Source organism: Mobula birostris, chromosome 13 (assembly GCF_030028105.1).
Source record: "Mobula birostris isolate sMobBir1 chromosome 13, sMobBir1.hap1, whole genome shotgun sequence".
Lineage (NCBI taxonomy): Eukaryota > Metazoa > Chordata > Chondrichthyes > Myliobatiformes > Myliobatidae > Mobula > Mobula birostris.
Window position 1 is genome coordinate 95,424,315 of NC_092382.1, and position 26,744 is coordinate 95,451,058.

General features: G+C 48.0%; 1 protein-coding gene across 1 annotated transcript in view; it reads right to left on the bottom strand.

Annotated features, from left to right (window-relative positions):
* Nucleotides 1-4,234: 4,234 nt before the first annotated feature.
* LOC140208061 (NACHT, LRR and PYD domains-containing protein 12-like) overlaps nucleotides 4,235-26,744 on the bottom strand; it is a 56,402-nt gene continuing 33,892 nt past the window's right edge. The window contains 13 exon segments of the mRNA XM_072276587.1: nucleotides 4,235-7,095; nucleotides 9,058-9,228; nucleotides 10,277-10,447; nucleotides 14,014-14,184; nucleotides 16,728-16,898; nucleotides 17,513-17,608; nucleotides 19,041-19,270; nucleotides 20,502-20,570; nucleotides 20,688-20,749; nucleotides 20,856-21,039; nucleotides 22,382-22,484; nucleotides 23,091-23,258; nucleotides 25,731-25,901. Of these exon segments, the coding sequence (XP_072132688.1) occupies nucleotides 9,147-9,228; nucleotides 10,277-10,447; nucleotides 14,014-14,184; nucleotides 16,728-16,898; nucleotides 17,513-17,608; nucleotides 19,041-19,270; nucleotides 20,502-20,570; nucleotides 20,688-20,749; nucleotides 20,856-21,039; nucleotides 22,382-22,484; nucleotides 23,091-23,258; nucleotides 25,731-25,901 (1,678 nt within the window). The 3' untranslated portion in view covers nucleotides 4,235-7,095; nucleotides 9,058-9,146.

The window sequence follows — 26,744 nt, forward strand, 5'->3', positions numbered from 1 at the left end:
TCTTGCGGAGCGGAGAGGTGGCGTTGCCACACGGGGCAGTATGAATGTGGGCGGACTGCCAGAGGAAGTGGTGGCGGGGTAGGGCGAATGCAATTGTAAAGTGTGAAAGATATTTAGATAGGTACATGGATTGGGACGGCTTCGAGTGTTATGAGCGTGATTCAGGCAACGCAGACGTGCGGAGATTGGCATAAAGCCCGGCTTGCACCAATTTGACACGAAGGACCGGTCTCCCTGCTGTATAACTCTATCAACTCTACGATGTGGAAATCGTAGAAAGGGTGCAGAGGAGATTTACAAGGATGTTGCCTGGATTGGGGAGCATGCCTTATGAGAATAGGTTGAGTGAACTCGGCCTTTTCTCCTTGGAGCGATGGAGGATGAGAGGTGACCTGATATCAGATGAGAGATGCATAAGATGATGAGAGGCATTGATCACGTGGATAGTCAGAGACTTTTCCCCAAGGCTGGAATGGGTATCACGAGAGGGCAGGGTTTTAAGGTGCTTGGAAGTAGGTACAGAGGGCATGTCAGGGGTGAGTTTTTTTTACACAGAGAGTGGCGAGTGCGTGGAATGGGCTGCCGGCGACGGTGGTGGAGGCGGATACGACAGGGTCTTTTAAGAGACAACCGGATAAGTACATGGAACTTAGAAAAATAGAGGGCTATGGGTAACCTCAGGTAATTTCTAAAGTAAGTACCTGTTCGGCCGATGGAAGGGCCTGTATTTTGCTGTAGTTTATCTATGTTTCTATTTGGAAAGATGGGGTTGATTCAGAGCAGCTATCATGGCTATGTGCTTGCCTCACGAGTATGAACTTTTTATGATTATGATTATGAAGACACGTAGTCCTCTTTTATTGTAATTTAGTAATGCATGCATTAAGAAATGATACATTATTTCCTCCTGTGTGATATCACAAAACACAGGACAAACCAAGACTGAAAAAACTGACAAAACCACATAATTATAACATATAGTTACAAACAGTGTAACAATACCATAACTTGATGAAGAAGTCCATGAGTACAGTAAAGTTCAAAGTTTCTCAAATGTCCCACATCTCACGCAGACGGGAGAAGGAAGAAAAACTGTCCCTGCCATGCCGACCACAATCCGACTCTGAGTCATCCGAAAACTTCGAGCTCTCATCAGCTCTCCGACACCGAGTACTGAGCGCCATCTCTGCCCGAACGATTCGACCTCCTTCTCGGTCGCCAAAAGCAGGCAAGGCCGGGGATTTTGAGACCTACCCTCCGAAAGATTCCCCACCACACAGTAACGACAGCAGCGGACGGGCGTTTCAGAAATTTCTCCAGATGTTCCTCTGTGCTTTCACGTCCATTCTCCATCAAATCAGAATTGTCCACGGCCCCTATTTTGAAGGAGCTGCCAAGAAGGTAAAGCGGTACTTGCGGTCAGTCTGGGTTTTATTGAGGATTTCAATAAGATTCCGTTGTGGGAGATTAGATTGCACGCGGGCACGTGGCAGCCAGTGTCTTCTGAAGCCGAATTCGACGACAGGGAGCAGAGGATCACGCTGTCCTTTGGGACTGATGGATCGTGGCTGTCGGTGCTCACTGAGGCTTGGGGCTGGGCCCGTTGCTGTCGTTACCACTATTGACAGATGTTGACAAGGAGACGCTGCGGAGTGAGATAGTTGAGTGGAGTGGCAGTAACAGCCAGTAAGACCAAGGGACCGATTGTGGATTCAGGAAGGGGAAGTCCGGAGGACACCCACCAAGCACTTATCGAGGGTTCGGCGGGGGAAAGAGTGAACAGTTTCAATATCCTGGGTGTCAACATCTCCGAAGAATTACCCCGGGCCCAACCTATGAATGGAATAATTAAGCAGCCTCGCCCGGAGCATTATGGGTCTGAGGAGATTTCGTTACGCCACCAAGGAGTCTCGCAAATCTCTATAGAGATGCACAGTGGAGAGCATCACCATTTGGAATGGGGGCGGGGGAGACACTGCGCAGGATCCGGTAAACTCAGCCGGCTCCATCATGGGCACGCGCCTGCCCGGCGTGGAGGCCGTCTTCAAAGGGCGACGTTTCAAAAATAAAGCATCCATCACTAAAGAGCCCCACCACCCAGAACGTGTACTCTTCTCCATCACAGAGGCGGCACACGAGCCTGAAAACACGCACTCAACATTTTACAAATAGCTTCTGCCCCTCCGTCATCAGCTTTCTGACCGGACCATGAAGCAACCCACGAACACTACCATACTACCTGACTATTTTTTTGCTTCCCTTTTGCACTAATTCGATTTAATATTTTGAGCGTGTATGTGTATGCATGCGTGTATATATGTTGCAAACACATATATATGTTGAAGCATTGGAAAGGGTACAGAGGAGATTTACCAGGATGCTGCCTGGTTTAGAGAGTATGGATTATGTTCCGAGATTAAGGGAGTTAGTGTGGCGCCTGACCAAGTGGTTAATGTGTTAGTCTCGTGATTTGAAGGTCACTAGTTCGAGCCTTGGTTGAGGCAGCGTGATGTGTCCTTGAGCGAGGAACTTAACCATACATTGCTCTGCGACGACACTGGTGCCAAGCTGTATGGGTCCTAGTGCCCTTCCCTCGGACAAAATCGGTGGCGTGGAGAGATGAGGCTTGCAGCATGGGCAACTGGTTCCTTACAACCTTGCCCAGGCCTGCACCTTGGAAACTTTCCAAGGCGCAAATCCATGGTCTCATGAGACTAACGAATGCCGACATAATAAGGGAGCTAGGGCTTTACTCTCTGGAGAGAAGGAGAATGAGAGGAGACATGATAGAGGTGTACAAGATATAACGAGGAATAGATAGAGTGGATAGCCAGCGCCTCTTCCCCAGGGCACCCCTGCTCAATACAAGAGGACATGGTTTTAAGGTAAGGGGTGGGAAGTTCAAGGGGGATATTAGAGGAAGGTTTTTTTACTCAGAGAGTGGTTGGTGCGTGGAATGCACTGCCTGAGTCAGTGGTGGAGACAGATACACTAGTGAAGTTTAAGAGACTACTAGACAGGTATATGGAGGAGTTTAAGTTGGGGGTTTATATGGGAGGCAGTGTTTGAGCGTCGGTACAACATTGTGGGACGAAGGGCCTATACTGTGCTGTGTATATATCTCTCTGTGTGTGTGTTTGTGTGTGTAGTCTGTAATTTCTGTTGTAATGTATAGTATCTTTATATATTGCCGCCTCAAAGCAATAAATTTCACGGGAAATGCCTGTGACTATAAACCTGATCCTAATTCTGATCCTGAACACTGGGGCCTCACATCCCGGAATCCCGGATCACCCCAGATCTGTCTCTGTTTCTCCAGAGTGTTATCGAAATGTCAGCAATGTGCCTTAAACGGAGACGTGGCTTCAATTGTATGAGCATTGGCTGTAAAAGGCGTAGAGCAATCCCACGTGATACAGGCCCTCGGGCCCAACCAGTTCATGCCGACCACTGCGCTCAGCCAGCAAGTCCCTCCTGCTTTCGCCATTATCTCTCCAAGAACCCTTCCCTTCCATCTTAAAGGCATCTCATTATCAGCGTAGCATCGAAGCGTGTTCGCAGCAGCACCAGGGGCCGACTGCATCAGGCCCACGACACGCTTGCTGAAACCCGACGACAAATCATGACCCGAGGGCAATATCTTCCGCACAACCCATCCCACATACCACAGCGCCCCACAGTCGCCACACCCATCCCACTTCCACAACCACAAACTTTGCCAAGCACGTGTGGCCAGGCCGAAGCAGTCAGCGCACCACCTCAACCACACCAATCGGCCCCCGCCGATCAGACCTCGCTTCCCGCCCTCCGCCAATCAAGCCACGGCCAGCCCTTACCAACCAACCCCACCCCTATCTACCTGTACTTGAAGACAATTGGTTCATATCATGTTCTCAGGATTATTTAGTCCTCATACAATTTTATTTGCATAGTTTGTCTACACTCGTGCATTTGTTGTATGTCTCTCTTTGTGTGTACTTTACCAATGGGAAAGTTGTACAGGATCCTGAGATCCCACTCCATCAAGTTCGGGCACAGTTGCCCAATGAGCGCGAGTGGGGATGACCCTTTATCCATTGTCACTCTCCAGCTATCAGGCATTCTGAACCAGTGTGGATAACTCCACTCACCTCATACCTGAACTGACTCCACAACCTACAGATTCACTTTCACACACTCTACAACTCTCATTCTCAGTATTGTTTAGGTATTTATTTATTTATTATTACTTATTTCTCCCTGTATTTACACAGTTGGTCTTTGTTGCACATTGCTTGCTTGTCAGTCTTTGTGTGTAGTTTCTCATTAATTCCCTTGTATTCCAGCGGTGTTCCCACTCGGGAGGAAGGTCAGTCCCAGAAACCTCGCTCCCCGGGGCGCTGACGTTCATGGATCATAACTACTTTGGATATCCACTCTCAGTCCGGACCTGGTCCTCTGCAGTGCCTGCAGCTGCTTCTGCCCCTCTGCACTGAACTGATTCTCCCAAAGCCTGAAACGGATCGGAGAATGAACGGGAACGCGGTAGATTTCACAAGGCCCTCCGTGCGCAGTGGATACAAGAACAGGGAGGGTCCGCGTTGTCGAGAAACCTCGCCCCGTCCACATTAGGGTTTCCCCAGTGCCCACCCATTACAGATCCACTAACCAATCCCAGTCCAACATGTTGCTCCATCTGATGACGCAATGAGGCCACTGCTCAGGTTAAAGGAACCACACGTCATTTTCCGTCTGTATGTCTCCAACCAATCAACATGAATGACAATTTCTCCACCATCCGGAAATTCTTATCCTCTTGTACCTTCTGTCCGTTTCCATTCCTCATTCTGACTCCCCCCCTATTCTTTCTCTTCTCCTCACCTGCCTATCGCCTCCCTCTGGAACCGATCCTCCTTCCCTTTTTCCCAGTCTAACCTCTTCCTCCATTGGATTCCTTCTTCGTCATCATTTTACCTCTTCCACCTATCGCCTCCAGCTTCTCACTTCATCCTTTTCACAGCACCCTCTGTAGGCAGCAGATACCAGAACAGGCAGTGTCCGCGTCGTCGAGAAACCTCACCCAATCGCTTTCCAGACTGTACACCTGGCTTCCTCAATCACTTTCCAGACTGTACACCTGACTTCACCAATCACTTTCCAGACTGTACACCTGGCTTCCCCAATCACTTTCCAGACTGTACACCTGGCTTCCCCAATCACTTTCCAGACTGTACACCTGACTTCACCAATCACTTTCTAGACTGTACACCTGACTTCACCAATCACTTTCCAGACTGTACACCTGGCTTCACCAATCACTTTCCAGACTGTACACCAGGCTTCCCCAATCACTTTCCAGACTGTACACCTGGCTTCCCCAATCACTTTCCAGACTGTACACCTGACTTCACCAATCACTTTCCAGACTGTACACCTGGCTTCACCAATCACTTCCCAGACTGTACACCTGGCTTCCCCAATCACTTTCCAGGCTGTACACCTGGCTTCCCCAATCACTTTCCAGGCTGTACACCTGGCTTCACCAATCATTTTCGAGACTGTACACCTGGCTTCACCAATCACTTTCCAGGCTGTACACCTGGCTTCACCAATCACTTTCCGGACTGTACACCTGGCTTCCCCAATTACTTTCCGGACTGTACACCTGACTTCACCAATCACTTTCCAGACGGTACTCCTCCTGCTCGCCCAACCTTCGCATTCTGTCTTTGTCCCATTTCTTTCCCAGTTCTGATGAAGGGTCACCGCCTGAGATATCGACTGTTTGTTTGTCTCCATAGATGCTGCCTGACCTGCTGAGTTTCTTCAGCAGTTTGTGTGTTGCCCACCGATACCTCCCATCATTAGACTACAAGACCCAGGAAGACAATTATGTCATTCATCCCATCGAGTCTGTTCCGCCATTACATCATGGATGGTTTATCTTCCCTCTACCCCCATTTCCCTGCTTTCTCTCCGTAATCTTTGATGTATTTACTGATCAAGAAACATTTCACCTCTGCTTCAATGAGGTGGCCTCCACAACCATCTGTGACAGTGAATTCTACAGATTCACCACCCTACAGCTAAAGAAGTTGTTCTTCATCTCTGTTTTAAAGGGACATCTTTGTTTTCTTAGGCTCTGCCCTCTGGTCATGGACTCCCTACTAGAGGAAACATCTTCACCACGTCCACACTACCTGGGCCTCTCAATATTCAATAGGTATCAATGTGATCCCCCTTCATTCTCCAAACCTCCAGCGACTACAGGACCAGAACTATCTCACTCTCACCCTTTACACCCTTACTAATCAAGAACATATCCAACTGTGCTCTAGGTATACCTGTGGCCTGGCCTGCGTCCTTGGGAAGGAAACCAAACCAGATCAGAGAACAAACAGGAAGACAAAAGGTTTCACAATGCCCTCTGTGAGCAGTAGATACCAGAACAGGGAGGGCCCGCGTTGTCGAAAAGCCTCGCTCCATCCACAGTAGGATGGGTTGTATCCTTGGCAATGAACCGCAAATTCCGTGATGAGGGGACAGGGTGAGACTGATTCTCTGGAGCTGGGGAGGTTGAGGGGTTCACCACACTGGAGGTTTACACATCATGATGGGAGTAGAGAATATAAGGGCCACGATTTCTCAGCCAGGACTGGGAAGAAGGATTAAGTAAAGAGGGAAAAAATTTGGGGAGCAAATTCTTTACGTAGTGGGTAAGTGCAATGATCTGTCATAGCTGTAGGGGCAGGTACAATTGCACTGTTCGAGAGACATTTGGACAACTGCGTGGACAGTGAAGGTTTGGGGGTGATGTTGAGCACATAAAGGCAAATGGGGCTGGCTCATGCTGGCACGGATGAGTTGGGCCGAAGGGCCTCTGCCTGTCTTTCCCCCCATCCCCACGTGACTCTATCCATCGCTATCACTGTTAACGGGGACACTGACTTGATCCGCTCCAGGTTCTCACGGGACTGTACCAGGAGGCAGAGCGCTGGCACAGACAGGTCTGTGAATGAGTTCGATCCCAGGTTCAGCTGCGTGACGGAGCGGTTGACGCCGAGGGCGGCGACCAGGTCGTCGGTGCAGGAATCCGTGAGCTCCGCCGCGTACAGACTGCGGGTCAGAGAGAGCAGGATTGGTGGGGAGTCAGGAAATGCTCGGAGCGGTGATCGCGGCGTGGGATCGGGCGGCCTTGCAAGCTTCTCTACCTTCCATCATGGTGTGGAGGCAGTCAGCCTCCAGCAGCCGGCTCTACCACTCATGTCCTGAGTGTCAGCTGTTTAGGTAGTTACGAATTGCATTTATGCATTTGCAGAATGCGGTTTCTTTTGCTGAATGGTTGTCTGTCTGACTTTGTTTCTGTGTAGTTTTTCATTGATTCTATTGTGTTTCCTTGCACCTACCCTGAATGCCCACAAGAAAGTGAATCCGATGGTAGAATGTGTTCAGGAACAGAGACCACATCTTTCAGGATAGCAAGTGATTAGATAAGCATAGGCATGCTCCTTGCAGAAAGTTTAAAAGTGGATTACGGCCTCGGCCAAGAGTTAATGGGGAACAGCTTTTTTTTCTGGCAGTTCTTTAGGTATTTAGAGATCCAATGCACAGAGTACAGGAAAGGTATGCTCCTGTGAGAAGGAAGGATGGGGATGGAAAGATAAGAGAACCTTGTCTGTCCAGACTTATTTGAACTGGAGGCCTGTATTTAATGGTGTTCCACAGGGTTCTGTGCTGGGACCTTTGCTGTTTGTGTTGTACTGTATAGAACTGACCTGCATGAAAATGTGGATGGGTGTGATATACTGCGTCCGGTGCTCCCAGTGCGGCCTTCTATATATTGGCGAGACCCGACGCAGACTGGGAGATCGTTTTGCTGAACACCTACGCTCTGTCTGCCAGAGTAAGCAGGATCTCCCAGTGGCCACACATTTTAATTCCACGTCCCACACCCACTCTGATACGTCCATCCACGGTCTCCTCTACTGTAAAGATAAAGCCACACTCTGGTTGGAGGAATAACACTTTATATTCCGTCTGGGTCGCCTCCAACCTGATGGCATGAACACTCACTTCTCTAACTTCCGCTAATGCCCCTCCGCCCCTTCTTACCCCATTCCTTATCTATTTATTTATTTTTCCACCCATTCTTTTCTCTCTCCTTTTTCTCCCTCTGTCCCTCGCACTGTACCTCCCTGCCCCTTTCTTTCTCCCTAGGCTCTTGGCTCCATCCCTCCCCCTCCTGTCTTCTCCTATCGTTTCGGATCTCCTTCTCCCCCTCACTTTCAAATCTCTTACTATCTCTTCTTTCAGTTAGTCCTGACGAAGGGTCTCAGCCCAGAAATGTCGCCTGTACCTCTGCCTATAGATGCCGCCTGGCCTGCTGTGTTCCACCAGCACTTTTTTGTATGTTGATGGATGAGTTAGTATGTTGATGGATGGGTTAGTATGTTTGTGGATGATATCAAGATTGGTTGAGCTGTGGATGGCGTAGAAGACTGGAAAAGAATACAGCACGGTATAGCTCGGTTGCAGATTTGGGCAGAGAAATGGCAGATGGAGTTTTACCCAGAGAAATGTGAGTGGTCACACCTTGGGGTAGGGCAAATGCAACGGGGCAGCACACTGTTAAAGGCAAGATCCGAAATTGTGTTTCTGAGCAGAGAGATCTATCAGATCCAACTTCATTGCTTCTTGAAAGTGGCCACACACATCGATAAGGTGGTTAAGATCGCTGATGGGTTGCTTGCTTTTATAAAGTGAGGCACTGCAATGTTATAACACTCTGTTTAGGCCACATGTGGAGTATCGCTTCCTGTTTTGGGCACCCCACTACAGAAAGGATGCTAGGGCTTTGGAGAGGGTGCAGAAGGGGTTTAGCCGGATGTTGTCTGATTTAGAGGAGGCGTGCTATGATGAGAGGCTGGCTAAACTTGGGTGGAGGGGGAGGGGAGGGATATGAGGCGAGGGCGGAGGGTGACGGAGCGGGAGAAGGAGAAGGAGAAGAAGAACCTGCTGCCATCCTGTGTGGCTGATGGCCGCTTTTGCAAAGACGATCTCTCTGAGTCTGCAGCCTACCCTAGCTTCTGTAGACGGCAGCCGGCTTTCCTCAGAGCTGCCGAGAGCAGCTTCACTCCGGAATCTCTCAGCTTGCTCCTTCCGAGGTCCTACTCCACCAGTGAGTAGTTTGCCTTGACAGCAGAGGCGAGGTACCTGACGAATGGAGCCGTGAGGCCGACGGCTTGGAGTCTAGGGAAGGGGGGAGGGGGAGAAGAGACTGTTTATCGATCACAAAGACAACGGAACAGGCAGTAAAATAATTTTCATTATCTAGTCTTAGAAAACAGAACAATGAAAAGTACGCACAATAAAGGCTCTTCCCCGCACGTGGCTGTGATGACCTTTTAATTTTAAAATGGATAGCCCAACATTGTTCTAATAATCATATGCTTTCTTAGATACTCGTAATATACAGACCTGAGATAGATATATATAAAAAGATAGATTATAAATATATATATTTAGATATAGATGTAGATATAGATATATGTACAAATATATATGTGTGTATGCCTAAGACTTTTGTACGTACCGTATTTGGGTTGAAATACGATAGTGTTTGGGAAACAGGAACAAGAGGACGTGGCCTTGCACTGGGTCAGTTTCATTCATTGTTATTTGGTAACTGGAAAGGCAAGGCATACTTGGTCCTGGATTGGATTCAAAGTCAGTGTCACTTCATTCTCAAAATACATATACGTCACCCTGAAATTCACTCCGTTACAGGCATTGTAAGGAGATACAAGCGAACCACCGAGAAAGCTCAGACCAAGAAGGACAAGCAACTGATGTGCAAAAGAAGCCACATTGTGCAAATACAAAAACAACAACAAAAAACTAAATAAATAAACAAATAAAGAAACAAGCAAACAAATTAATTAACGAACACCTCTCGTCGTGGACTCTGCGGTTCATGTTCCGAGTGTTAATGGTTTACTGACACTGTTGCACAATTAGCCCTTTTTAAAAATTGCACCTTAGTTGTTTCATGGCCTTTGTTGTGTAGATTTTTCTATTAAATTGGGTTGTATTGTGTTCTTTTGTTTTGTGGCTGCCTGTAAAGAGATAAACCTCAGGGTTGTATATTGTATCAGTACAGTGGAGCAAACTCTGTGGGCCAATGGACAATTGTGCTCCTGTGTCTATAGTCTTATGATCATCTGCCCTGCAGTGAGCCCACCTTGCCTGGTCTAGTGGGGGTAAGTGACAGAACAAGGTGCGAAGCGGTTTCACTTACCGCAGCTTCTCCAATTTGCAATCCGGACTTTTGAGAGCCTTGGACAATTGCTTCACCCCCAAATCTCCCAGCTGATTGTAACTCAGGTCCAGCCCTGTCAGCGACGAGCCTGCGCCGAGAGCGGAGGCGAGATCCTCGACACAGGAACCTGTGAGGCCGTTCTCATCGAGCCTGGATATCGGAGATACGGGTGAAACTGGAGACCGGCACACGACACAGTCTTCATTACCGGTGGAAATGATGTTTAATGTCAGGCACAAAGTGAGTGACCCAGATAACTAAAAAGGTAATACGCGGAGAAAAAATGAGGTCGGGAGGTAAACTAGCCAAGAATATAAAGGAGGATAGAAAAAGCTTATTTAGGTAAGCGAAAAGGAAAAACATAGTTAAGACCAAAATCGGGCCCTTGAAGACAGAAAAGGATGAACTTATTATGGGGAACAAGGAAATGGCAGATGAGTTGAACAAGTACTTTGGATCTGTCACCACTAGGGAAGATACAAACAATGTCCCAGATATAACAATGGCCAAAGAACCTAGGGTAATGGATGAACTGAAGGAAATTTATATTCGGCAGGAAATGGTGTTGGATAGGCTGTTGGGTCTGAAGGCTGATAAGTTCCCGGGACCTGATGGTCTATATCCCAGGGTACTTAAGGAGATGGTTTTAGAAATCCTGGATGCATTGGTAATATTTTCCAATGTTCTATAGATTCAGGATCAGTTCCTGTGGATTGCAGGGTAGCTAATGTTGTCCCACTTTTCAAGAAAGTAGGAAGAGAGAAAACAGGGAATTATAGACCGGTTAGCCTGACGTCAGTGGTGAGAAAGATGCTGGAGTCAATTATAAAAGATGAAATTATGACACATTTGGATGGCAGGAACAGGGTAGGTCCGAGTCAGCATGGATTTACGAAGGGGAAATCGTGCTTGACTAATCTTCTGGAATTTTTTGAGGATGTAACTATGAAAATGGACAAGGGAGAGCCAGTGGATGTAGTGTACCTGGACTTTCAGAAAGCCTTTGATAAAGTCCCACATAGGAGATTAGTGGGCAAAATTAGGGCACATGGTATTGGGGGCAGAGTACTGACATGGACTGAAAATTGTCTGGCTGAGGGGAAACAAAGAGTAGCGATTAATGAGTCCCTTTTGGAATGGCAGGCGGTGACCAGTGGGGTACCGCAGGGTTCAGTGCTGGGACCGCAGCTGTTTACAATATATATTAATGATTTAGTTGAGGGAATTAAAAGTAACATTAGCAAATTTGCTGATGTCACAAAGCTGGGTGGCAGTGTGAAATGTAAGGAGGATGTTATGAGATGCAGGGTGACTTGGACAGACTGCGTGAGTAGGCAGATGCATGGCAGATGCAGTTTAATGTGGATAAATGTGAGGTTATCCACTTCAGTGGTAAGAACAGGAAGGCAGATTATTATCTAAATGGAGTCAAGTTAGGAAAAGGGGAAGTACAACGAGATCTAGGTGTTCTCGTACATCAGTCACTGAAAGCAAGCATGCAAGTACAGCAGGCAGTGAAGAAAGCTAATGGCATGCTGGCCTTCATAACAAGGGGAATTGAGTATAAGAGCAAAGAGGTCCTTCTGCAGCTGTACAGGGCCTGGTGAGACCACACCTGGAGTATTGTGTGCAGTTTTGGTCTCCAAATTTGAGGAAGGACATTCTTGCTATTGAGGGAGTGCAGCGTAAGTTCACAAGGTTATTTCCCGGGATGGCAGGACTGTCATATGTTGAAAGATTGGAGCGACTGGGCTTGTATACACTGGAATTTAGAAGGATGAGAGGGAATCTGATTGAAACATATAAGATTATTAAGGGATTGGACACGCTGGAGGCAGGAAGCATGTCACCGCTGATGGGTGAGTCCAGAACCAGAGGCCACAGTTTAAGAATAAGGGGTAGGCCATGTAGAACGGAGTTGAGGAAAACATTTTCACCCAGACAGTGGTGGATATGTGGAATGCTCTGCCCCAGAAGGCAGTGGAGGCCATGTCTCTGGATGTTTTCAAGAAAGAGATGGATAGAGCTCTTAAACATAGCGGAATCAAAGATTATGGGGATAAGGCATGAACTGAATACTGATAGTGGATGATCAGCCATGATCACCGTGAATGGCGGTGCTGGCTCGAAGGGCCGAATGGCCTACACCTGCACCTATTGTCTATTGACTGTCAATGCAATCTGACCCTATCCCCATTCTCAATGCAGTCTCTGCAGTTTACAATCCCGCTTCTTCAGTGTCGCGGTCAGCAGTTTGACGCCCTCATCCCCCAGTTTGTTAATGCCGAGCTTCAACTCCAGGAGCGAGGGGTTTGCACCGACAACGGAGGCAATATCCTCAGCGCAGGCAGCAGTGAGATCGTTACATATTAGCCTGGAGAACCCGTGAAGAAGAGCAGGGTAGAAAATGAAGTCAGTTGTGACACCACCCCCCCACCCCCACCCCCACCCCCCGAGCTTAGCAATAGCTCTACCCATTGGAATGGTAGAGGGTTCACTGTCTGCAAAGCTCGAAACTCAAAAGGAGACTTTCAGCCCTATCCAATGTAGACTGAGTGGCCACTTTACTCGGGATCTCCCCAGCACCCATTACAATTACTCTGTCTTGTCATTCCTAAACATTAAACTAATTAAAAGGAAAAGACAGTATTCTAAGTCAGAGGATCAATTTGTTCTTTAGGCGACTCACACACGTATCTCGTGACAGCCCAATGAGGTATGAAAATCCCGTCTTTATACAAAACAAAGCCATAATTGATGTGTTAAATGAACAAGGATGCTTACTCAATCAATATAAATAAGAGATTACTCAAATTCTGTTGAAATATTAAATACACAAAAGCCACTAGGTGCCTGTTCATGGTCTTCTGCTGCTGTCGCCCACCCATCTCCAGGATCAATGTGTTGTGCATTCAGAGATGCTCTGTTTTAAACTAGTGATGTCGCTCCTGGCGACTAGAGTTACTGTCAGGGTAGTATATGGTGACATATATGTACCTCGATTATAAAGTAACCTTGACCTTTGTCACCCCTATCTTTCTGTCATTCTCCCAGTCATTCCTAACGATCATCAGTGCCTTCTGACTCTTTCGCTGTTTTGTAAGTTGTTGACATTATCTGCATCACATGTTTTTCCAAATACCTTCGCCTGGGCGAAGTAATTCACACAGATGGTCTGAACGCCTCTGGGGACAGAGATCTCCAGCGCCTAAAAGTAATGTTCAGAGCGCTGATTTTCTGAGTACACAAATGTCCCAACTATTGATTGATCAAATATACCTGTGACCAGGTCTGATGTGGGGAGTGATGAATCAGTCTGGTCTGGAAGCCTCTTTGAACTCAGCCACGATGGTGCAAATAAATTAGCCAGTGTTGTCTGGTTTGACCCAGGCCAACTAAAATAACCCCGTTGTCTTATGTTGATGAAAACACCGACCTATGAGACCTCACTGTTTACCTGTTCAGAACGAGAAGGTGAAGATGAAATGTTGTTTAGAAGTTTAACTTTGTCAGAACTTTGTGACAAATAACTTTGGAAAGGCCATGCCAGTCTGTTGGAAAGCTGAGGTTAAGAATAACCCCTTCAGGCCCTGGAACATGAATAGCCATCACACCATATCCCCAGTCATGCAATTGCAATCCGGACCATGCTGCTACTAAAAATAACATGAATACCCACTGTCTAGAATCACAATCTTACAGAAAACGCCACTTACCCCAGTGTCTGTAATTTACACTCCGTGTCCCTCAGAGCCCCAGACAGAAAGTTCACTCCCGAATCTCCCAGTGTATTTTTACTGAGGTCCAGCTCTCTCAGTGATCGGTTTGTGCTGAGAGCCGAGGTGAGATCCTCAGCACCAGAATCTGTGAGTTCGACACGAGTCAGACTGGAAGAGAGGAGAGGGAGGCGAGAGAGAGCGGAGAGAAAGCGGGGAGAGAGGAAAGAGAGGACAGAGTTGAGAGAAGTGAGAGAGGAGAGGGAGAGGAGAGAGAAGGATAGAGAGGAGAAAGGGAGGAGATAGGGAGGAGAGAGGGGAGAGAGGAGAGATAGTGAGGACACAGCACGACAAATTGCAAGGTGAAGGTATTATGAAAGCATAACTATGTTATATTTATTTTTGATTGTGAAATATAGCGTGGAACAGGCCCTTGCGGCTGAACCACTACCCAGCAAACTAGTTAGCAGTAGTTTTTTTTTTCTCTCTGAACAATTTACAATGACCAATTAGCCTACTAACTGGTACGACCTTAGACTTCGGAAGGAAACTGGAGCACCAGGAGATAACCCACGTGATCACGGAGGGAACATAAAAACTTCTCTTTTCTCTTCTCTCTCTCTCTCTCTCCCCCCCCCCCCCCCCCACACACACACACACACAAACTGTCACGTACCCCGTGACGGGTTAAAGAACCAGCAGAAATAGAAAACACTTTGGAGTCTGGTATTGCTATTCACTAACCTAACTACGCATTACAGTCATATAAATTCAGATATATGAAACAGGTTAGCAATGATTATATATATAGAAGTTTGCAAATATAACTTGCAAACTATTGAGTTTGGGGGAAACAAGGCTTAGAGACTTGAGATGGTAAAGTATGAAAGTTCAGTTCACCCACGGAATAGGTGATGAGAGAGAGATATTTGTAATCCAGGGTAAATGTCGAGAGAAGGCAATTACATCGATATTCCACAGATTCCATGACAGCAATACAAAATAACCATGGTAGTAGGTTTTATTGCCGAAGTTTTTCCACTCTACACACGAAATATCACCGACAGTGATCTTAAACGAATGTACTTTCAACACAAGTGGTACCACACCCGAATTCAGCTACGGGTCCTTCCAAAGTTGTGGCCACAGGATACTCAAACAGAATCCACATATGGATTATCCACAACAGAAGTCTATCACAAAGGGGACCCTCTTCAAGGGAACCAACCTCAGATACACAAAGTGATAGCCACTTATCCAGTTCCATGACATACAGAATAACTCCAACAGTGATTTGCCACGGAGGTGCCTTTCTTCAGTGAACTACCACACCCAAACAAGGGTAACACACAAGTGGTATTCACAAAGGTACTCCCCTCACTAGAGAACCTACTCCTCTGGATTAACTACGTGACAGTCACACCTTCGTATTCGAATGGAACTCAAACTCACCCTGACGGGCTACTTAGAGAGGGAGTCCAAACGGTGACCTCATTGTCACTAGGTTTCTTCTGTTTCAAACCTTCCTCTACCCTCTTCTTTTCTTTTAAAGTCACTGAATTTGAGCACAAAAAGGAGACCATCTTCTGTGGTAAAGTTATCAACCCAGCCAAGCGTTTGGCACACTGATAACTTCCCACCGGTCACACCTTTACCACACTGTGAGAGCCACTGATCGATCCTCCAAAAGCCCACCTTTCTGTGGGGACAACAATGCTCATCCAGTGTCCAAAATCTTGTGCCTGTGTGTCTATCAGCTGACCTTCTATTTATCTCACCATGCTGAACACCAGCTGTCCATCAAGTGGCTCCTCCCTTCTCTCTCTATAAGAACACAGAAAATGGCAGTTTCCTTGCAGAAGTGTAAACATGCTGCAAAGAAACCATAACACCATCTCAAAACAGTCTCTCACCTCTCTCTCTCTCTCAATAATAAGGTGTTTGTGTTGCACAGCTCTCTCCCTCTTTTTAAAGGTTTAGCCCATCGAAAATATGACCCCTGACGTACATAACAACACACACACACACACACACACACACACACGCACACACACGCACACACACGCACACACACACTCTCTTTCATACACATTACAGATACATATATGGACACATGAAGACTGAAAAACTAGGAGGGGCACTAGAGGACGATGAGAAGAAAAGGAAGAGCCGTGAAATGACCAGAAGTTAGAGAAGTTGATATTCATGCCATCGGGATGGAGACTACCAAAACACAATATGAGGTGTTGCTGCCCCAACCTGAGGGTGGCCACTTCGTGGCCCGGGACCTGCATGTCGGACTGGGAATGTGGAGTGAAAATAGCATGGTTCTCCACCGGGACATTCTGCCGGCTGTGGATGGGGTGCGTGGGCCCAAACAACGGGTGTCCCGATCTACACCAGTTCTGACCAGTATAGATGGGGCCACAATGGGTGCGCCGGATGCAGTAGATGACTGACTGGTGAAGTGCTGCTTCACCTGGAGTGACTGTGTGGGTTCCTGATTGGGGCTGAGGGGGTAGGTGAATGGGCAGGTGTGGCACTTGTTCCATTTGAGGGATGTGCCCGGAGAGAGAATAGTGAGAACGGACGAATGGACAAAGGAGACGCGGAGAGAGCAGCCCCTGCGGAAAACGGACACTGCAGTGGAGGAGCAAACGATGTATTGGGGAACAAGCGATCGTAAAGACAAACTCTCTGAGCCTGGGACTTACCCCAGTTTCTGCAGTTTACTCTCCGGGTCCCTCAGAGCCGCAGACACCAGTTTCACTCCCGAATCTCCCAGGTCGTTACACCCAAGGTCCAGCTCCGTCACTGATCGGTTTGTTCTGAGAGCGGAGGCGAGATCCTCGGCACCAGAATCTGTGAGACCGATGTTCCACAGACTAGAAATGAGAGCGAGAGTGAGTAAGTGAGAGAGAGAGCGAGAGAGAGAGAGAGAGAGAGAGAGAGAGTGAGAGAGAGTGTGTGTGAGAGTGATAGTATGACTGAGAGTGAGAGAGTGAGAGTGTGACTGAGAGTGAGGGTGAGAGAGAGAAACAGAGAGAAAGAGAGCGGGAGAGAGACGGAAAGAGAGAGAGAGTGAGTGTGAGAGAGAGTGAGAGTGTGAGAGTGACAGTGTGATTGAGAGTGAGAGTGAGAGAGAGAGGGGAGAGTCATAGTGTGAGGGAGAGTGAGAGTGTGATTGAGAGTGAGACGGCGAGTGAGAGTGAGGGAGAGAAAGAGAAAGAGACAAAGCCTGAGAGAGTAAGTGAGAGTATGAGTGAGAGTGAGAGAGGGAGAGGGAGAGGGAGAGAGAAAGACAGAGAGTGAAAGAGTGAAATTGAGAGGGAGAAAGAGTGAGAGAGAAAGAGAGAGGGAGAGAGAGGGGGAGTGAGAGATAGAGTGAATATGAAAGGCACACAGAGACGAGTCCCCGGTGCTAATCAGTAACTCAATTGCTGATCGTAGATGAACTCTCAGTTACAGTAACCGCCGTCTCTCACAATCTAGTACTTACTTCAGTCTCTGAATTTGACAGTGCGATTCCTTTAGAGTTTCAGACAGCCGTTTGACCCCGGCGACCCCCAGTTTCTTATCCCGCATGTCCAGCTCCCTCCATGATCACCGACATCAGAGCCCTCAGGGACCCTCCGGTTCAGTCTGTGGTTCAGAGAATGATGAGATCGAGAACAGTGCATGAGTCAGAGTACAGGGTACAGGGTTCAGGGGTCAGAGTGCAAGATACCAGATACAAGGTGGGTCTCCGTCATTTCTCAGTGTACAACTGCAAAGGGGAACGAAATGATTATTTCTCCGGATGCGATAGGACCCTCCCTTGGTCGAGATCGACTGTGGATTTTGCATCCTCGCTCTCTACGGGAGAGACAAACCAGGACAGTATGATATGGCGAGCAAGCTGTTTCCCATCCAGCATTCTCTCCGTCCCCACGGAGCTGAAGAATGGAGAGGAACAGGAGAAAGCATTCGGCACCAGAGGCATCGCAGGAGTTGTCAGTCAGCAATGGACTCAACGTCGGACTGCCTTTGGGACGCCAGCTCCGGATTTTTTCCTCTGGGTTTACTCCCGGATCTTTCTCCATGAGTGAACATTCCCGGAACGCTGCGGAGGTTTCAAGTCAGAATTGTCCTTCTCCTCGAGGAGCTGCCAACCGCGGCTGACGAGCCCCGTCTGTCCGAAGCCATTGATTTTAAGGCGCCGGAAACCCACCTTCTGTCTTTCTCCCGTCAGTAGATACGATGCCAGCAGGCTTAGTGACTAAGCCATACGTGAAGGCCTTGTGGATTGGTTGTCAGAGGCTATTTCTGCAACCAACGTTATTGGGGGCATTTTTCTCCTCTATTGTTTCCCTCACCTCCTGCCTAAGAAGCAATTATAACCCCCATCTCCCACCCCACCACCCGTATCAGTGGACTAGTGAGCCAAACTGGGTAATTTCACTCAACTTCACTTGCCCCTTTACTGAAATGTGCACACAATCTATGGACTATTCATCTTATGTTTTGAATATTTATTGTTAATTTATGTATTGCTCTTATTTCTTTGCTTTTGAATCTCCACACTTCGGGTGGAACTCGCACCTTGTTGGGGTCTTTCATTGATCTGTGACAGTTATACTCTATTATGGATTTATTGAGTATGCCCAGAAAGGTGTTGTATATGGTGACAGATATGAACTTTGATGATAATCCAATCAACTTCCATGTTTCCGATGACGACCGGATCCATCCCAGCTCTGGCCAGGAGCTTATCGCTCCGTCCAGGGAGATCTCCTTCTTTTGCTCCGGGTATGCGACACACCGTGCGAGACTTCTTGTCGGTACACACCGGGTTCTCAGCCACCCAGAGAACCCAGTCCCCTGTTATCACTGCTTCCATTCCTGCGGTTTAGGTTTCAGATCAGATAAGGTCCTATGGGGCGCCTCTCTCCTGCCTAACATCTTGGAGGTGTCGTAGTCCATGTCGAGCATCGCCAGATGTTCAAAGTGGTGGAACACATCCAACTCCGGAGCTGGTGGTCACCCACCTGTCTCTCTCTTTCCGGTCATCAGTCTCAACCCGGGGCTCACTTGTGGCGCCCACTATCTGCCAGAAGGACATCTGGAGCACCTCCGCCAGTTCTCTGCAACATCGCGGGTCAGCTACCTCCACCTCAAGCTCGGCCACATTGCTCCCGAGGTGTTGGGTTGGCTGGCATTTCTCGCAGGTGAATTTTGTAGGGGTGCAATTTTCCGTCAATCCGAACATAAGGCAAGACTAAGTTTGCAGAGGCTGCTTTATTAAACTTTTAGGGGCGGAAGAACTACTAAAGATTAAGTGATTGTAGTTATAAAAAAATTTAAAAGTAAACTACTATTTATACTCCTATTCCAGTTGTTCTCCCGTTGTACCGAATGGCGCCTAATGCCTAGCCTGAGCTTGGATCTTCTTCGGACTTCCCAGAGTTTCCTTCCCTGATAAGACGCATTCTCCGCCGGTAAACTCTACCGCTAACCACTCTTCTTTCCGCCTGGTTAGGCCTGCAACAACTTCACCACTATCTAATTATCGGCTCCCTTTTTTTGTCAAAACACGCCATGCACCTCTGTTACCTCCAGAGCCAGCGAACTGCCGAATGCAAAGGCGAAAATAACCGGCCTCGCAAAACAAGGGATAGGACGGGGAAAAAAAGTTACTTTGCGGTGACCAAACACAAGTTATGTAAGCAGCCGCACACCATACCAAACCTCCTTCTCACTCTATCACATTCTCACTCTCTCCCTGTCACATTCTCACTCTCTCCCAAGCAGTGCGCACAGTCGGGCCGGGGTCCGCTGCGCCGGCTCCAGCACAACCCGGAAGTGCGTCACATTCCAACAATTAGAAACTGGTATTTACTGAGAGTCCATCGACTGCTCCGTCTCTTTGATCACCGAATCGGTGTGTGGCGAGGAAGTTGCCAGTCATGGGGTTGCCAAGGAATGAAGACGTGTCCACTATCCCTACGGGGTTTTCATTGAGGTGGTCAGCTTTTCAGGAGACGAAGCACGGCAGCAGTTCCTCCGGGCGCACGGAGCCAGTGTCGCGCAATTTACCCACTAAAATGCAGCTCTTTGCAATGTGAACGGAAGGCAGAGCAGCAGAAGGAAACACACGTGGTCACGGGAGGTTGTTTTGGGAGGGTGAGTTGGGAGTTGGGGGTACAGGGGGGAACGTACACACTTCTGACAGGAAGCGGCGGGAACTGAACCGGTGTCGCGGCCTCTGCATTAGCGTTACGCTACCGGGTCTTGTGCTCGCTATCAGCACCACCCCCACCACGCCTGTCCTCCTTTCGGCAACTACGACCCCATCTTACAGGACACATGGAAGTGTCCGGGCTCAGCAAGGGCAGAAATAACAGAGGACCGACTGAGGGGAAGGACAAAAAAAGGTGGGGGGGCGTCATATTCCAGACTGTCGAGCATGCTGGAACTTTCTGGAAACATTTCTTGTTTTGGCTGCTTACCTTGCGCGGAAGCTGCTGTTGTTTGTTCCAAAAGGCGAACAACTTTGTCTTACGGGTCCTCGGCGCACTCTGCGTAAAGGGCGAGATGATATTACGGCGATGAACCAGGAACCCAGCTCTCCTCAGCCCAATCATTGCGCACCTCGTTTGCGGATGGAGGCGTTGACTCCCCGGAGAACCACTTACCTGCCTCTCAGTCATCGTCCGGCAGGGTTTGCAGGCTTGTACTTCCCAGTAGGCGGAGCTTCCTAGCGTCATGAATGGCAGCTGTGACGTCACTCAGGCGAGAGCCGCACCTTTTTTGCTCCCTTTGAAAGGCTGAATTGATCAGCAGCTACCCGGACCCAACAGCACCCGGTGACCCTGTGATCTCTGTTTCAAAGGCCGGCGTCAGGCTGTTTCCTAAGAGGGTGCGCTCTCGCAAAGCGACAGGCCCGAATGTGTATCTCGTCGGGCTCCGACAACCCTGCGCCAACCAACCGGCACTGTTGTTCAAGGGCATTTGCAATCTCTCCAAGTTAGAATCGGAAGTTCCTAGCTGTTTCCAAAAGGCAACAATTGTAGCACTGTCCAAAACAGGGTGAGCTGACTGAATGGCGATCGACGGTGATGAAGTGCTTTGAGAGGTTGGTTATGACTAGAATTAACTCCCGTCTCAGCAATGACTGGACCCACTGCATCTTGCCTAATTGCACAATAGGTCTACGGCGCAGGAAATCTCACTGGCTCTTCACGGGGCCTTCGATCACCTGGACAATAACAGTTCCGATGTCAGGATGTTGCTTATCGCCTATAGCTCAGCGTTGAACACCATCATTCCCAAAGTTCCGACGGGAAAGCTCCACAACCTGGGCCTCTGTACCTCCCTCTGCAACTGGATCCTCGGCCTCTTCACCGGTAGACCACAATGTGTGCGGGCCGGAAGGAGCAGCACCTGCCTTCATCCCATAATCTTAATGCTCTCACTGATCAAGAATCTGTCATCCTCCCCTTTAAATGTAGCCAATGACTTGTCCCCACAGCAGCCTTTGACAGAGGTGAGTGCTTACTACTGTGCATAAAATAACGAGGGTTTCCAGAGGAGAGGAGGAAAGTTCAAATGGAGATTTAGGCAGCAAACTTTGTTTGCACAGAAAGTGGTGGGTGCCTGGAAGGCCGGGCCAGGGACGGTGGCGAAAGCAGACCTGACAGCGAGCTTGAAGAGCCACAGTCAATAAATGGACCGTGTGCCGGCAAAAGGGTCCTAATTTTATTTAGCACCTACAAGAGCTGGCTGAGGGTCCGTACAACCATCGGTTCCCTGAACCAGCATGGATAACTTCATTCACCTCAGCTCTGCACTAAGTCCACACTCGATAACTCGCTTTCAAGGACCCGACAAGTCATGTTCTCAGGATTATTTAGTTTTTATACAATTTTATTTGCGCAGTTTGTCTAGACCCGTGCATTTGTTGAGTGTCTCTCTTTGTATGTACTTTACCGATGGGAAAGTTGTACAGGATCTTGAGATCTCAGCCCATCAAGTCAGGCACAGTTGCCCAATGAGCACGAGTGGAGATGACCCTTCATCCACTGTCACTCTCCAACTATCAGGTGTTCTGAACCAGCCTGGATAACTCCACTCACCTCCTCTCTGAATTGATTCTACAAGCTACAGATTCACTTCACATGCTCTACAACTCTCATTCTCAGTATTATTTAGATTTTTTTTTATCATTTATTTTTTTCTCCATATTTGCACAGTTGTTCTTTTTTTGGACATCACTTGCTTGTCAGTCTTTGTGTGTAGTTTCTCATTAATTCCCTTGTAGTCCAGCGGTGTTCCCACTCGGGAGGAAGGTCAGTCCCAGAAACCTCGCTCCCCGGGGCGTTGACGTTCATGGATCGTAACTCCTTTGGATATCCACTCTCAGTCCGGGCCTGGTCCCCTGCAGTGACTGCAGCTGCTTCTGCCCCTCTGCGCTGAACTGATTCTCCCAAAGCCTGAAACAGATCGGAAAATGAATGGGAATGCAGCTGATTTCACAACGCACTCTGTGAGCAGTAGATACCAGAACAGGGAGGGTCTGCGTTGTTGAAAAGCCTCGCTCCATACACATTAGGGAGGGTTGTATCCTTGGCAATGAACCGTAATTTGCACGATGAGAGGACGGGGTGAGACTGATTCTCTGGGGCGGGGGAGGCTGAGGCTGGATGCACCTTTCGCAGGTGTAGTTATCAGGGACAATTGCGCTGTCCCTGACTTGATCATAATGGCAGTAGAGAAGGTAAGGGCCACGATTTCTCACCTAGGGCTGGGAAGAAGGACGAAGGTAAGAGGGAAAGATTTGAGAAGCAATCTCTTTACGTAGTGGGTAAGTGGAATGAGCTGTCATAGCTGTAGAGGTGGGTACAGTTACACTGTTCAAGAGACATTTGGACAACTGCGTGGACAGTGAAGGGTTGGGAGTGATGTTGAGCACATAAAGGCAAATAGGGCTGGCTCATGCTGGCATGGATGAGATGGGCCGATGGGCCTCTGCCCGTCTTCCCCACCCCCACCCCCACGTGTCTCTATCCATCACTGTCACTGTTAACGGAGACACTCACTTGATCCGCTCCAGGTTCTCACGGGACTGTACCAGGAGGCAGAGCGCGGGCACAGACAGGTCCGTGAATGAGTTCGATCCCAGGTTCAGCTGCGTGATGGAGCGGTTGACGCCGAGGGTGGTGACCAGGTCGTCGGTGCAGGAATCCGTGAGCTCCGCCGCGTACAGACTGTGGGTCAGAGAGAGAGCAGGATTGGTGGGGAGTCGGGAAATGCTCGGAGCGGTGATCGCGGCGTGGGATCGGGCGGCCTTGCAAGCTCCTCTACCTTCCATCATGGTGTGGAGGCAGTCAGCCTCCAGCAGCCGGCTCTACAACTCATGTCCTGAGTGTCAGCTGTTTAGGTAGTTACGAATTGCATTTCTGTATTCATTTGAGGGCATTTGCATAATGTGGTTTCTCTTGCTGACTGGTTATTTGTCTGACATTAATTGTGTGTAGTTTTTCATTGATTCTATTGAGGTTCCTTGCACCAACCTTGAATTCCCACAAGAAAATGAATCCCATTATAGAATGTTGTGACATATATGTATTTTACATCTGAAGTTCATCAGACAGAGGATCAGAATTAAGCCAATTGCCTCCCCCCCGCCCAACCCCTGAGTCTGCTCTTCTATTCCATCATTTCCCTCTCAGCCCCTATCTGGTGCCACGGGCTGGTGCGGGTAGGAATGGGGTGATAGCACGGATGAATGAGTGGCTGAGGAGATGGTGCAGGGGACAGATTTCATGTTCGTGGATCATTGGAACATTTTCTGGGGAAGGGGTGACCTGTACAAGAGGGACGGTTTGCACCTGAACTGGAGAACAAATATCCTGGCCGGGAGATTTGCCAATGTTACTTGGGAGAGTTAGGATAGTAGGGGAAGGATCAGACAGGAAGATGGATGTCAGGGAAAGTATTTTGAGGCAAAATCAAATTAACAGGTCTGATGGGTTAGATAATTTGAAGTGTGTGGATTGTAATGCAAGGAGTATTCTAGGCAAGTGTGATGAACTCGGAGCAATGGATCAGTACCTGGATGTACAATGTTGTGGACGTTATTGAAACTTGGTTGAGAGAGAGCAGCAGGAATGGGTGATTGATGTGGCAAGATTTTTAAGGAGGAGGTAAAGAGGGTGGGGTTTGCACTACTATTTTGGGATAATATCACAGCTGCACCTAGGGGTGACATAATGGGGGGGGGGGTCAGACAATGAGTCCATTTGGGAGAACTCAGGAACAGGAAGGGTGCAATCACACTGGTGGGTTTCTACCAGAGACAACTCCCTCCATAACCACCAGGACATTGAGGAATGGATATGTATCAGGTTAAGCAACTGTCTAAAAATAGTAGGGCTGTTGTCATGGGGAATTTCAACTTCCCGATTATAAACTGGCACCTTCTTAGTGCAAGGGGTTTAGATGGTGCAGAACTTGTTAAGTGTATCCAGAAGGGTGACATAATTCAATATGTGGACCGTCGAGAGGAGGGACTCTACTGAACCCGGTGAGCGGCCATGAGAAGTCCTTGACAAGTAGGAACAAAGTGAATCCCAAGGCACTCTATATGTACATCTTGAGCAAGAGGATAACTAGGGAGCTGTTAGGACCACTCAGTGTTAAAGAGGTGAACATTTGCTTGGATGTGGAGAATGTGAGTGAGGTACTTAAAGAGAACTTTGCTGCAGTATTTATCAAGGACAGGGAAGTCAGTGCTGAGTGTATGTCGGTCAGGGTGTTTAGAGGTCAAGGAGAAGGAGGTGTTGGGCCTCCTAATGAGTATTAAGGTGGACCTTATGGGATTTACTCCAGATTATTGAAGGAGTCTAGACGCCAGGATATTCGTGTCATCTCCAGGCACAGCCGAGATCCCAGAGGTCTGGTGAGTGGCAAATGTTTAAGATTGGAACAAGGGAAAATCCTGGGAACTACAGACCAGGGAGTCTCACATCAGTTGTAGGAAAGTTACTGGAAAAAAATTCTTAGGATAGGAAATATGAGTATTTGGAAATCCATGGCCTAATCAGGGAGTGCCAGGATGGCTTTGTGCTGGGCGGGTTGTGCCTAACCAACATGATTGAGCTTTTTGACAAGGTGTCGAGAGAGATTGATGAGGGTAGGGTAGTAGATGATGTCAACATGGATTTCAGCAAAGACGTTTGACAAAGTCCCTTATCCAGAAGATTTAAATGCATGGGGTCCACACAGAATCGGCTGCTTGGATTCAGAACTGTTAAGGGCAAGATCCTTGTTACTGAGCTGAGAGATCTTGGAAGTGGCAAGACAGGTGGCCAAGGTGGTTAAGAAGGCTTCCAGAATGCTTGCTTCTATTAATTGAGGCACGGCAACGTCACAAAACTGTTCAGTCCACATCCGGAGTATTGAACACAGTTCTGGTCAGAATGGATACCGAGGCTTTGGAGAGGCTGCAGAAGGGGTTTAACGGGATGTTTTCTGCTTCAAAGGGCACGTGCTGTCATGAGGTGCAGTTAACTTGGGCAGAGGGGTAGAGAAAGGAAAAGGGGAGAGGGAGGAGAGAGTGAAGGGAGTGGGAGGGGGTGAAGGAGAGGGAGAGGCAGAAGGAGGAGAAGAACCTGCTGCCATCCTGTGTGGCTGATGGCTGCTTTTGCAAAGGCGATCTCTCGGAGTCTGCAGCCTACCCCAGTTTCTGTAGACGGCAGCCGGCTTTCCTCAGAGCCACCGAGAGCAGCTTCACTCCGGAATCTCTCAGCTCGTTCCTTCCGAGGTCCAACTCCACCAGTGAGTGGTTTGCCTTGATGGCGGAGGCGAGGTACCTGACGTATGGAGCCGTGAGGCCGACGGCTCGGAGTCTGGGGGGTGGGGAGAAAAGACCGTTTATCAATCACGAAGACAATGGGACCGACAACAAAATAATTTTGATTATCGAGTCTTAGAAAACAGAACAGAGAACAGTACGCACAACACAGGCTCTTCCCCACATGTGGGGGTGATGACCTTTTAATTTTAAAATGGATAACCCAACATTTTTCTAATAATCATATGCCTTCTTAAATACTGGTAATGTACAGACCTGAGATATTTATATATATAAAGATAGATTATACATATATATATTTAGATATAGATGTAGATATAGATATATGTACAAATATATATGTGTGTATGCCTAAGACTTTTGCACAGTACCGTATTTGGGTTGAAATACGATAGTGTTTGGGAAACAGGAACAAGAGGACGTGGCCTTGCACTGGGTCAGTTCCATTCATTGTTATTTGGTAACTGGAAAGGCAAGACATACTTGGTCCTGGGTTGGATTCAAAGTCAGTGTCACTTCATTCTCAAAATACATATACGTCACCCTGAAATTCACTCCGTTACAGGCATTTAGGGAAAAGCAAAGAGATACAAGCGAATCACCGAGAAAGCTCAGACCAATATGGACAAGCAACTGATGTGCAAAAGAAACCACATTGTGCAAATACAAAAACTTAAATAACTAAACAAATAAAGAAACAAGCAAACAAATTAATTAATTAATTAATATTTCCTGGAGCGGACTTGGGGCCAGATCGAAGCGGCAGATCCCAGGCTCGGGAGCAAGGAACGAGGGGATTCACGCGCCATTAAATTGGGTTGTATTGTGTTCTTTTGTTTTGTGGCTGCCTGTAAAGAGATAAATCTCAGTGTTGTAT